Source organism: Staurois parvus, unplaced genomic scaffold (assembly GCF_062004578.1).
Source record: "Staurois parvus isolate SC_StPar_1 unplaced genomic scaffold, SC_StPar_1.0 ptg000796l, whole genome shotgun sequence".
Taxonomy (NCBI): domain Eukaryota; kingdom Metazoa; phylum Chordata; class Amphibia; order Anura; family Ranidae; genus Staurois; species Staurois parvus.
In genome coordinates this window covers 1275001-1288952 of record NW_028318592.1, presented here as the reverse complement: position 1 = coordinate 1288952, position 13952 = coordinate 1275001, and the positions used below count along the sequence as shown (strand labels likewise).

General features: G+C 42.8%; 1 protein-coding gene across 1 annotated transcript in view; it reads right to left on the bottom strand.

Annotated features, from left to right (window-relative positions):
• LOC149444253 (tumor necrosis factor receptor superfamily member 10B-like) overlaps positions 1–13952 on the bottom strand; it is a 64176-nt gene that overhangs the window by 29704 nt on the left and 20520 nt on the right. Inside the window, exons 3-7 of the mRNA XM_089654753.1 lie at positions 13785–13919; positions 12225–12333; positions 10313–10419; positions 10203–10235; positions 5879–5971 (exon numbers count right to left, since the gene is read on the bottom strand). Of these exons, the coding sequence (XP_089510879.1) occupies positions 5879–5971; positions 10203–10235; positions 10313–10419; positions 12225–12333; positions 13785–13919 (477 nt within the window). The remainder of the gene's footprint in view (positions 1–5878; positions 5972–10202; positions 10236–10312; positions 10420–12224; positions 12334–13784; positions 13920–13952) is intronic.

The window sequence follows — 13952 nt, the reverse complement described above, 5'->3', positions numbered from 1 at the left end:
TTTCTTGCAAACCAAAGGCGTAGCAATGGGGGCTAAGTTTGCCCCCAGTCTAGCAAATCTTTTTATGGCGTATTGGGAGGAGTTTTTAATCTATGCAATAGAGTGGCCGGAGCTAATATTTTACAAAAGATTTATAGATGACGTGTTCTTATTATGGAATGGGAAGGAGGAGTCTTTACATAACTTTTTTAAGACATTAAATGACAATACATTCAATATTGAATTCAGTTATGTATATAGTAATACAGAAATACACTTCCTGGATTTGACATTATTAAATGACAATGGGATGATTACTACCAAATCCTTTTTCAAAAAAACGGACAGGAATAGCTTCATCCCGCTAGATAGTTGTCATCATCCTGCGTGGCTAGCAAATATTCCTAAAGGTCAAATTACAAGAATACGTAGGAATTGTACCAAACTTGATATGTATCACACACAGGCCGAAACCTTAAAAATGAAATTTGTGGAGAAAGGATATCCCCAACACAATATTGATGACACCATACAACAAGTGGCCAATCTAGACAGAAACGCACTATTGGAGGAGAAAAGAACAACCAATAGGTCTTTGTCTTGTCCGTTTTTAACTACATATTCTACACAGCATAGAGCCATCAAGCACATTATCAACAAAAATTGGAATGTGTTGATGGCGGACCCTATCCTTTCTAGAATCCTCCCAGTGAAACCTGAAGTTATATACAAAAAAGCTATGACGTTAAGACATCGACTGGCACCGAACGTCATTAACCCCCCAGATAAGATTACCTTTGCACCAAACATAAAAGGTTTCTTTCCTTGTAACAAGTGCGTTATTTGCACGACGAATAACGTAAGGAGACAGAAACTATTCACCTTTTCTTCATGCATTACAGGAAGATCATACAAAATAGATAAATGCATAACCTGCTATAGTGAAAATGTAGTATATCTTCTTGAATGTTCTTGCAAACTTCAATACGTGGGGCGTACCACCAGACGTCTACGTGATAGACTGAGAGAACATATCAGTAATATCAAAAAGGGATATAAAGATCATTCATTGTCTTATCATTTCAAATGTAAACATAATAATGATCCATCAACCTTACAGTTCGTTGGGATAGATACTGTACAACCCCACTGGAGGGGGGTGAACAAAATACGGAGAGTTTCACAGCTTGAAACACGTTGGATATACAGTTGTGACCAAAATTATTCAACCCCCACTGAAATTGAGTGTTTTGGCCAGTTTGACATTGCTTTTGATCATTCAGTCATCTTGCTTACATTTACATTAAAGAGGCACTTGTAGGTCAGACAAATATAACATAACAGTTATAATGAAATAACCACAAATGTCTTTTCTGTGCTCACAGCATTATCAGTTTTATTCAACCCCCAAGTGACATTCAATCTTAGTACTTAGTACAGCATCCTTTTACAGTTATAACAGCTTTTAAACGTGAAGCATAGCTTGACACAAGTGTCTTGCAGCGATCTACGGGTATCTTCGCCCATTCTTCATGGGCAAAGGCCTCCAGTTCAGTCACATTCTTAGGCTTGCGCACTGCAACTGCTTTCTTTAAGTCCCACCAGAGGTTCTCAATCGGATTTAAGTCTGGTGACTGCGATGGCCACTCCAAAATGTTCCAGCCTTTCCTCTGCAACCATGCTCTAGTGGACTTGGAGGTATGCTTGGGATCATTGTCCTGTTGAAAGGTCCAACGTCTCCCAAGCCTCAGGTGTGTGACGGACTGCATCACGTTTCCATCCAATATCTCCTGGTACTGAAGAGAATTCATGGTACCTTGCACACGCTGAAGCTTCCCTGTACCTGCAGAAGCAAAACAGCCCCAAAGCATGATTGACCCTCCACCATGCTTCACAGTAGGCAAGGTGTTCTTTTCATCATAGGCCTTGTTCTTCCTCCTCCAAACATAGCGTTGATCCATGGGCCCAAACAGTTCTAATTTTGTTTCATCAGTCCACAGAACACTATCCCACAACTTTTGTGGTTTGTCCACATGGCTTTTGGCATACTGCAGTCGACTCTTCTTATTCTTTGGAGACAGCAAGGGGGTACGCCTGGGAGTTCTGGCACGGAGGCCTTCATTACGCAGTGTGCGTCTTATTGTCTGGGCTGAAACTTCTGTACCCACATCTGACAAATCTTTTCTCAGTTCCTCAGCAGTCACACGGGGACTTCTCTCCACTCTACGCTTCAGGTAGCGCACAGCAGTCGAAGTCAGCATCTTCTTTCTGCCACGACCAGGTAGCGTTTCAACAGTGCCCTTTGCCTTGAATTTGCGAATGATGCTTCCTAAGGTGTCTCTTGGTATGTTTAACATCTTTGCAATCTTCTTATAGCCATTGCCCTTCCTGTGAAGAGAAATCACCTCTTCTCTTGTCTTCCTGGACCATTCTCTTGCCTTCACCATGTTTGTAACCACACCAGTAAATGTCTAGAAGGAGCTGAGTATCACAGTCATTTTAAAGCTGCCTAATTGGTGCTTATTATGCTTGATTGCTGCTCGGTGACATCCACAGGTGTTTTCAATACCTGATGGAAAGCACCTGTATGAACCTCTGTTCTTCAGAGTGGTAGTCTTTAAGGGGTTGAATAATTGTGGCAATGAAGAAACCACATAAGAACCATTTACTACTGTATTACATAAACAATTGATGTCATTTTAGTTGCATTTGGGTAGTTACAACGTCCTTGTAGGATTTGATTCTGAATACAATTCCAAATGTACACTATAGTCCCTAAACCCCTTTACAGCATTGGGGGTTGAATAATTTTGGTCACAACTGTATGAACTCCAAACCTTGCAGCCTAAAGGCCACAATATAGATATAGATCTTAATTGTTTCATTAATAATAGCTAAAACTTTGTGGGCCGTTTTAGAATATACTAAGAAAATAGGATATGATGTTGTTGGCCTGTTATACTCATTTCCCCCTTTAGAGTATTTTTAATGTGGTATCTATAATAATTTACTGTTAATGATTTGTCTACACTGTATTACACATATACCATTTTATACCCTATATTTCAACAAGGACCTATGTTAGTCTATTGTTTTAACTGCATAACATTAGGAAGTTTTGACTTATATTCATTATGTATATTTTAATGAACAGTATATATATTATATATTCTGTTAAGTGGTTTATATGCTAGTGCCATATACACAAGGCGATTTTGATTCGCATTTCAATTTTGGCCAATTGGAAATATACTTACCTTACTACATAGAGCATATTGTATATTAATCGGCTTGTAGGTCGGAAACATCGATTATAGGTTGCCATGGGATCATAGTGATATGTTTGGGAATGACAGCCAGCCGAGTATACATATTGCTGTCATATTAACACGTAGAAACAAATCTAGTGAAAAATGGCGCCGGTATGAAGATCCGGGTGTCTCTGGTTAGACTCCAAAAAAATGGCGCTTTTCCAATGCGCATGCGCCTAGCATATAAATGGACGTCGCACGGCTCGGCGTTCAGTGGCGAATCCCCCCAGACGACGTGCGTGTGCACGAAACGCGTAGGAGGAGCCAGGAACGCCGTGACGTCATACCGCCGGAGCATCGTGGAGCTCCGGCGGTCATCTTTATCACTGGACGGTTAGTCCACAGTGTGTATATATACTGCCGTGTACACGGATTGCTGATCTTTTAATAAATTCTTTTAAATGACCTACTACACTATGGATACGTTTTGTTTTGACTCCCTTGGGGAGTACCCATTTTAGTCACCCATCTCTCTGCGGGGTAAGAATCGTATACCAATCCTAAGGAGAAGTCCGCAGGTCACCTAATAAGGGACTACACAGGAACATCTAGGAGCTCTGGAAGGAGGTGGTCATAATATCACAGCGTGTCCAGTTGATGATCCTAAGGGGAGTCTATACAAAACGCTCATATACCTGTGCGTTCTGGTGAGTGTGCATTTCTTCAGCACCATTTTTGCACAACGCCTGACCACCAGGAGAATACGAAATAAAGGAGAGCACTAAAGTCACCTATTTTATGAACTTTTAATTGTTCAGTTATTCATGATTGACTCTTTGATTCATGCAATAATATGTTTTAGTTTATAGCGCTGCATCTTGTGATTTGTATTGTTTTGAGGGTGTATGGTACCTAATGTTCAGCTGCTATTTCATAGATGCGCTCGTATTTATTTCTTTTTGATTTGCTTATTTATCCACCACCAAGTGACACCATTTTGGGAGCCCCTTACCAGACAATGTGGACCATCAAGATATGAATGGTCAAAAGTGCTTGAACATATCATAGCAGTAGTTGTTTGTGACTGGCCGACCAGGAGACAGGGCTGTGGTCCATCTAGTAGAGTTCGGCTTTACTAGGGGATCTGGCTCAAGGTAGCAACCATTGGAAATAAAGACTGGTGGTGGAGGGATCCCAATGGAGGACTTGCCTTGTGCCTGGGGAATTGTGGTTAAAGGATATGTCCAAGCACCATTGGCCATTGACCATTCATATCTTGATGGTCCACATTGTCTGATTAGAGGCTTCCTAAACGGTATCACTTGGTGGTGGATGCAGGTTCTTTCTATCAACAAGTAGAAGTGTGGAGACACCTTCAGCAATATATGGATTGTGAAAGGACCTTTATTTTGATTTCACATGTTACTTCACCTTTTGGGACTTTTATTTGGATTGTCAGATTTTCTTTATATTTCACATATTGTTTTGCTTTTATTTGTGAAGTAATATTTAGATATCAAGTATTTTGGTGTTTATATGCCGTTTGTTTATTGTATTTACTGCTGCTTTCTGTTTTTATTTAGATACAGTATTACCTAATTATGCACCTTCCATATCCAAGTCATATGAGGGTTACAAAATCTATGTGAAAGTTTAGACTATAAATCCAAATTTCTGTAATCTGTTCAGAAAGATAATTATATAATGCCCTCCAGGTTAGTTAGGTAGTTTTATTGTTTGATAGAGGCTGAGTAGCAGCCTAGGGATGAGTCAGCCTGGGGAGTGAGGTTACCTCTGGGCAGGCTGGGAGGCTCTAACAGGTCAGGGCTTCTGGAGCGGAGGAGGGGAGGAGGCCCAGATCTGCACGTTTTGAGGGATCTTGGCCATTTCCTGGCAGGAGGCAGGGCATGGTGACCAAGGCAACCCTAAAATATCAGAGAGCCTGTAGAGAGGTGTGCAGTGTTGGGTGGAAGACGGATTGAGGAAGACTGGAGTGTAGAGCCTGGGAGGGGAGACTACCTACAGGCAAGTCACTGGGTAAGAGGATCTCCACTGCCTCAACGTCTCCTGGGAAGGATGGCCTTTGAAGCAAGGTAGGAGCCAGCCCAGCGTAAGGCCTGAAGGCAGCCACCAACCCACCAAGCCAACAGGAGAGGACAATGTGAGTAATCTTACACCCCCTGGGCCAGATAAGGGGAGAAGGCAATCAGGTGCAAGACCCAACTAGCTTCTCATCTGAGACTGTTCTAAATTAACAGCTCTTGGGCCCCCTTGTCAAGGAATACCATCAGGCAGCTGGGTGAAAAGGAAGAATCAACCGGGATCTGAAGAGGTACACCAAAGTGCTCTTCATGGAAAGACTGTTGCTATCTGAAGTTTTTGTACATAGCTGCTAAGGAGTTGTCCTCAAGTTATACAGCTCCTCAGGCATCCCATATACCCCTAGACCCCATCCAAGTTCTTAACCCCCTTAAGAAAAAAAAAAATCACGAAACAAAGCTTAAGGACTATTTACTGACTCCAGTGTGCAAAGTGTGAAAATGTGTGTTGCCTGGCTGTGCAGAGCAAAGGGGGAGCCAATTCAAAACCAGCGACCCCTAAGGGGTTACTGCTACAATTAAAAAAAATAGTTTAACAGATCACTTTACCTTTCTGTTTTTTTTTCCAATATATTAAGAAGACAATACCAAAAACGATGACCGCAGCAACGCAGATGGAAATGGGTAATGCAACAGTCAGAGCTGCAAACAGAAAAAATACAGATCCTTGAGTAAGGACATGAATTGAATATTTAGGGTTATGGAGTAACATGTAAAAATAAAGTACAACAATAATGGTATTGGGCCAATGAGGTCATCCATGGTAGCATCTGTTTGTGTACACAATGAACACCACAACAGATTTCTGCCTTAAAGGGAAGCTAAACGATATTCTTATTCTCCATAGATAATCCATACACACCCACTACTTAAATTGGCTGTAAACCTCAGACATGAAATTTGAACAAAGCACATAGTTAGTCTGGCTGAAAAAAGACAACAGTCCATCCAGTTCAACCATAGAAAAAAAAAGTTATAGTCCTACACCCACAGTTGATCCAGAGGAAGGCAAAAAACCAGCAAAGCACGATCCAATTTGCTCCTGCAGGGGAAAAAAGACCTTCCTGATCCCCCAAGAGGTAATCGGATATTCCCTGGATCAGCTTTACCTATAAATGTTAGTATCCAGTTATATTCTGTGCATCTAAGAAAGAGTCCAGGACTTTCTTAAAGCAATCCATGGAGCTGGCCAGAACCAACTGTTGAGTCTGTGAAATACTTCATAGCAGGGGCGGACTGACAACTCATGGGGCCCCCGGGCAATAGGGAATCATGGGGCCCTTGTGTCCTTGCCCAAACTCAAAAAAGCCTATGAAAAAGGTACCAGGGGCATCTCATGGGGCCCCCTACTGACCCCGGGCCCTCGGGCAGTGCCAGAGTTTCCAAATGGTCAGTCCGCCCCTGCTTCATAGGATCCTTGCAAGTCAAAGGATCAGTGAAATGTCTTCATAAGAATCCTTGCTAGCTAGAATACACAGTGAGATGTTACATGGATACTGGATATAACAGCTATAGAGAGTGCAGCCACCTCTACACAAGTCTCTACATGCCTCCAAGTATATCCCAGCATAACATTCGTCAGTGTCAGGACAAATTATTGATGTTTTACAACTGCAAGTTTATTCACTGCATCTGTATACATTACTACATGGCTTGCCTGTGAACTTATAATAAAGAAAAAGAAAACCTTTCTGCAATCATTGCCTAGAAAACCTGAACTCACCCACAGAAAAAGTGATACATTTCTCTGTAAACTTTCTATCAACCCCTCTCCTTGCTAACATGATGTTTCAGGAAAGTAATATACAGTCTGGGGAAACTACAGTAATACACAACCACAATCAGAGCTAAGACCAGAGCAGGACTTAGATAAAAGAGAAAAACGCTTAAGAAATCCAACCTGGAAAGTGCAAGAAAATCTTAATGCTGACAAAGGAGAATTGCTGTCTAATATTAATGACTTATGGTCTAATACTGTTAAATGCATGTCTGCTCTCTCCAACAATCTCATGAGCCAATACCACTAGAGGGCGCTATCCAGCAACTGAATATTGCTTACGAGAATTATCAAAGACTGTGTGTTAAATATATTGCTCTGTCCCTTTTACTACATGCGTAAAATCATTTTACGTCTGGGGAGTGCAAGCACACCCCTTTTCTTTCTAATCACGGAAGTCACGTGAACCTATGATTGTACGATGAAGGTTTAAGAGAATGTTCGTTATCTTCCTGCTTTGAAAAGCTGACGCACCTTTTGAGCATATTTATGGACTCTTATTGATTTTCTTTTGTATATGACTTATAATGCACTTATATGATATGGTTGTCACTTTATAATATCTGCTGTCTTCAATAAGACACCGCTGTTATCACTTATTAGCGCATCAGTTTGCGCAATCATCACCAATTTTCCTCTTTGATATTTATTCTAGTGCTGCATTTTTTGATTAAAGATAAGTACAACCAGTGTGAAGGAGGACTAAATATAGGAAAACAGATATACAGTGAGGAACAGAAGTATTTGAACACCCTGCGATTTTGCAAGTTCTCCCACTTAGAAATCATGGAGGGGTCTGAAATTCACATTGTAGATGCATTCCCACTCTGAGAGACAGAATTACAAAAATAAATTCAGGAAATCACATTGTATGATTTATAAAGAATGTATTTGTCTCGCACTGCTGAACAGAAGTATTTGAACCCCTGAGAATATCAGTGTTAATATTTGGTACAGAAGCCTTTGTTTGCAATTACAGAGGTCAGACGTTTTCTGTAGTCCTTGACCAGGTTTGCACTGCAACAGGGATTTTGGCCGACTCCTCCACACAGATCTCCTCTAGATCTGTCAGGTTTCGGGGCTGTCGCTGAGCAACACGGAGTTTCAGCTCCCTCCAAAGATGTTCTATTGGATTTAGGTCTGGAGACTGGCTAGGCCACTCCAGAACCTTGATATGCTTCTTACGGAGCCACTCCTTGGTTATCCTGGCTGTGTACTTCGGGTCGTTATCATGTTGGAAGACCCAGCCACGACCCATCTTCAATGCTCTGAGTGAGGGAAGGAGGTTGTTGCTCAAAATCTCACAATAAATGGCCCCATTCATCCTCTCCTTAATACAGTGCAGTCGTCCTGTCCCCTTCGCAGAAAAGCACCCCAAAGCATGATGTTACCACCCCCATGCTTCACAGTAGGGATGGTGTTCTTGGGATGCAACTCATACTTCTTTTTCCTCCAAACACAACCAGTGAAGTTTAGACCAAAAAGTTCTACTTTGGTCTCATCTGACCACATGACTTTCTCCCATGCCTCCTCTGGATCATCCAGATGGTCATTGGCAATCTTCAGACGGCCTGGACATGTGATGACTTGAGCAGGGGAACCTTCCGTGCAATGCATGATTTGAAACCATGACTGCGTAGTGTTCTACCGACAGTGACCTTTGAAACTGTGGTCCCAGCTCTCTTCATGTCATTGACCAGCTCCTCCCTTGTAGTTCTGGGCTGATTCCTCACCTTTCTTATCATCAGTGATACCCCACGAGATGAGATCTTGCATGGAGCCCCAGTCCGAGGGAGGCTGACAGTCGTCTTTAGCCTCTTCCATTTTCTAACAATTGCTCCAACAGTTGATCTATTTTCACCAAGCTGCTTGGCAATTGCCCCGTAGCCCTTTCCAGCCTTGTGGAGGTCCACAATTTTGTCTCTGGTGTCTTTTGACAGCTCTTTAGTCTTACCCATGGTAGTAGTTGGCGTCTGACTGACTGTGGGGTGGACAGGTGTCTTTAAAGAGCTCAGACAGGTACTACTAAGTTAGAATAATGAGTGGAGTAGAGGTGGACTTTTTAAAGGCGCAGTAACAGGTCTTTGAGAGCCAGAATTCTTGCTGTTTCTTAGGTGTTCAAATACTTCTGCTCAGCAGTGCAAGACAAATAAATTCTTTACAAATCATACAATGTGATTTGCTGAATTTTTTTTTAAATTCTGTCTCTCTGAGTGGGAATGCACCTACAATGTGAATTTCAGAGCCCTCCATGATTTCTAAGTGGGAGAACTTGCAAAATCGCAGGGGGTTCAAATACTTCTGTTCCTCACTGTATATTAAAAAAATTAAAATGAACCCAAAACCATTACAGTGTTTTGGTAAGATACTGAAATGAATTGGTATAGGAGTGGTCCAGCGAGCGCTAAAACAATGAAAATATAAGCAGCTGATACACTAAAAGGAAACCTTAAAACCTCTCAAGCATACAAAATTTAAACAAATTTTCAAGGAGGTCCGGTGGCCTCCATAACTATCCAACTGGTTAGTGATTTGAACAGTTTTTGCTGTATGCCTTACGTCTACTTTATTGGCGAAAACCTCCAAGTTCTTTTATGTATGTTCACCACTTTGATTCATTAATAAAGATTTGAGTTTTTGACCTACTACACTATGGCCACTATTCTCTGCTCCATGTCGTGCATTTAATCCCCCAGGATCGTACGAGGCCCAGAGGAGAGTGACTCATTTGTGCTGACCCCCACCGCAGCCCCCACCAGTAGAGCAGACCTCTAAAGGCGCCATTATTGTGAGAAAGCCTGCCCAGTGTGGGCTGCACCTTCCACAGGACAAGAGGGGACCTCTGGTTTTAAATATTGCGCTTTCATATCGCTCATCTGGTGAGTGCGCATTTCTTATTTTCCCTGCAAGATATCTAGTTTGTGCCTCACTGGGAGCAACAAAGTCACCGACTTATTTTATATGTTATTAGAATTGGACATTATCTCTTTGGACTCTATTATTGATTTTATTTGAGGTTGTAGTCAGCCTCAAATCCACTCTATACATATTGTTCATTAGCGGTGCACTTTTTTAAATTTTGAAATGAATTGGTACCTTGGCTGTTTCCATCCCACGTCTGGGTTGAGGCTGAAAACATAGAACAATCATTAGTGAACAGTCAGCTGACAATAAATGAGACAATATGAAAATCGCCGAGTACGTACAATCATCGGGATCCCCCTTGGTGTTGGGGTGAAGGGAGCCGATATCTTCACACACGGTGTCGGAGGTCGGTGTACACCTATGCTTCTCGTACTGCCCTTCGGGACATCTGGAACCAGACGAGGACAGACTGGTCAAGCAATGTATGGTCCTCTTAATCCAACTAATTTAGATACTAACAATGAGATTGTTACAATGTAATTGTCATCATGCGTACAATGCAGAAAACGTAATTCACTGGACCGAATGCTGATCTAGGCTGCCATTGGTCACTGGTACCACTGCTGTGACAGCTGATTGCACAATCTGCAAAAGGGGGAGGGTCTGCGTTACTCAGAACCAATGTTTGGCCAACCCTGCCTAATGGGCACTCTCTAAGGCTAGACTGACACCTATGCACATTACTGTGCGTTTTCAGATTTGTAGAAACGCACTATGGTCACTTTAACATGATGTCTCATGCAGTGGTGTATTTAGGTTTCATGCTGCCCTAGGCAACACGAAAATTGCCCCCCCCCCCACGGAGAGACCCTGACATCGACCAGCAACCCCTCCCCCGCGAAGAGAGCCTGACATTGACCAACAACACCCCAGCCCCCACCCAAGAGAGCCTTCCACTACCACCTTCCCCCATATACTGGCAACCCCCCGACCCTGCGAGAGAGGAGACACTCACCTTCACAGTTCCGGACATCCCCGGGAATGAGAGTCAGGCTCTGCATACACCATCAAGCAGCCCGCAGCTTCTCTCAGATCCCACCTGGTTCCCATGCTGCATGTGTCCCTTCTTCCATGCCTTCTTTTGGGTGGTGGCACTGCCCCCCTGAAAAATGCCTCTGCCCCCTGAAAGATGCTGCTGCCCCCCTGAAAAATGCCTCCGCCCCATTAAAGATGCTGCTGCCCCCCCCTGAAAAATGCCGCCCTAGGCAAATGCCTTGTTTGCCTTGTGGTAAATATGCCCCTGGTCTCATGGGTCACGTTCACATCTGTGAGTTTTCAACCAGTACGTTTTTTGGAAAGGGTCAGGGACTTTTTTGTCTGCAGCAGATTGCATTTTTGGTTCAATATACTTCAATGGAACGGGCATTGAAAACGCATGAAAAATGCATGTACTTGGGACTTTTTTTTATGCGTTGTACTGCATGACATACAGCAAATACACTGAAAACGCATTGCAGAGCCCACCTCATTTCCTAGTTAGAGGACGTCCACAATCATCTAGCACTTTCCACCCCAGCCTGGCTGTCCCTGACCCGCCTCTTTCATTCAATGGATATTCATTCTTTCGATCGTGGAAGCTCAGATTCATGTGGGCATTAACTAGGGTGCTCTGCATGCAAATGCAGCCTGGCTATCAACACCCCTCTCCTTCTGAAAGAAGTACTGAGGCAGGGTGCTCTGATGTTTTTGGGAAGGATATACATCACCCTGCTGACTCCTCCCACCAGCCATAATCTGACTTCATGGCATAGAGAAGCACAGTGATAACCTCTCTGGGTCCAAACTGGGTATGCAATGTAAAAAAAAAAAAAAGTTTTATTTAAGTTTTCATAGGTGGTTTGATGAGGGGAAGAGGAATAAACCTGGGAAGGCAAAAGATAAGCAGATGAAACTTTCCCCTTCCACATTGGCTCCAATGCCTTTCACCAAATGGCAAAATTTCTTGATTTTTGCTGAACTTTCAGAGAAAAGAAAAGTTTTATTTTTTATCTATCCCTAGTTTGACTAGATAAGTGCAATGATTCCGCTCTAATTTTCCATGCAAGGAGTATCTAGGGGACGAATGACGGCATTTTTTATGCATTTTGATGCATTTTTTTGCCTTTTATCCGCTCAGTTGGTCCCCACGAGTCCAAGGACAGACATATCTCGTGAGCCATTTGGCCGTCTATGATCACCCCTGGTTAGGGTTACCTTGTACAGTCCTTGCAGTAGAGGTGGCAGTTACTGGTGCAGAAGGTGTTCGGTTTGCACTGACATCGATAATCTTCAGTGGCTGTACAATCTGCAATCTGTACCTGATCTATGAAGAAAACACACATTCAATACGCTCACACAGGCTCATTGATCTATTCTTCTTAAAGTGCACCTGTCATTTCACAGCAAACATTCTACAATGAAAGGAGGGTACGAAAGGTGAGCATCGGTTCTTATCAATGCTTCTCTAATGTGACATGTCCTCGTTCTACAAAAATAATCCCTACAAAGTCATCTAGAGCCCAGGCAAAGATGCCAAATACCCCCCCCCCCGCAAAAATGTATGAGCATTATGTGTCATAAGAGGAGCCCTAATGTTGGGGGGCACCTATAGGGACCCTGTTGCAAGGGGGGACTATGACATGTGGATCTATGGAGACCCTGTTGCAAGAGGGGCTCTGATGGGGAACCTGATGTAAGTGGGGGCTCTGATAGGGGACAGGGGATTTAACTCTGCAAGTAGATCCCCTGAGCTACTCTGACACCCCCCCCTGTATTGGCCCCACCCTCACCCATCCTCCGGTGCCCCTTCCCTGCAGCACTGCTGACTGGCTTCCCTCCTCTCCCTCCTGCTGACTTCAGCTACAGCAGGGTAATCTCAGAGGACACAAACTGGGCCAAACATGGTTCTTCAACCTGGAATCCCCCCCCCTAGCAGCACAGATCCACTGCACCCTTGCAATCACTGCTGCAGTGCTAGCTGGCTTCCCCTTCTCCCTCCCCTACCTGCTGCCCGGCAGCCTGACAGGGCCCTTCCCAAATTTACTATGCTACAGTTTATGAATGAACACAGTGAGCGATCGGTACTGATCACTCACTGTATCCATTCAGGAAATGTGACATATTTACTGCACCCTTCACCCATTATTTTATGGGTCATGTGCTTTCAGAAAATGTATGGTTTGGGGGGTCTTTTACAAAATCAGCTGTAAAGTAAAAATTATAACCTCCAGATTTTTTAAATAAATTGCTTTTTTTTTTACAATTTTGAGTATCTTTGGTTTCCACCATTTCGCAAAAAAGGTGCAGTTTAAGATTTACAAATATTTGTTATTTATTAAATCAACGCAGTTTTAGATTTTATATTTAGTAGGGATTTAGACAGAATTGTGTTTTTTGTTGCTGTGTTTGTGTCCACTAATAATGATTTTAGTGTATTTTTAGCAAAGTATTGATTTGATTAACATTTGCGCAAATATCACGGGGCCTAAAAAATCATTAGCACCTTCTATTTATTCTACTGGTCTTATGCTTTCAGAAAATGTATGGTTTACTTTAGGGGGCCTTTAACAAACTCTGAAAGCTGTAAATGGAAAATTGCAAAAATGGTCTGACCACCCAAGTTTTAAAATTGGAGCACGGGGCATGGCAGCGAAAGGGAGTTATAAAAGAAGAAACAGTAAATAGTCATAATAATAGAATAAAATATGGACAGACGTTATCATGAAGTGAGTAATCCTGGTGACTGGAAAAGAAGACATAACAATGAAAATCTACCATCAAATCTACAGGGATGACATGGCAAACACGAGTCCAGTCCATTGGATCCAGCAGCAAATTCCTTCCCTGGAGTACATGGTGAACATGACCCCGGACCGTGGTTCTCAGTGCAATGAGTGGAGACATAGGTGCCTGGAAGAGATCATAGCCAAATCATAGGGTTCA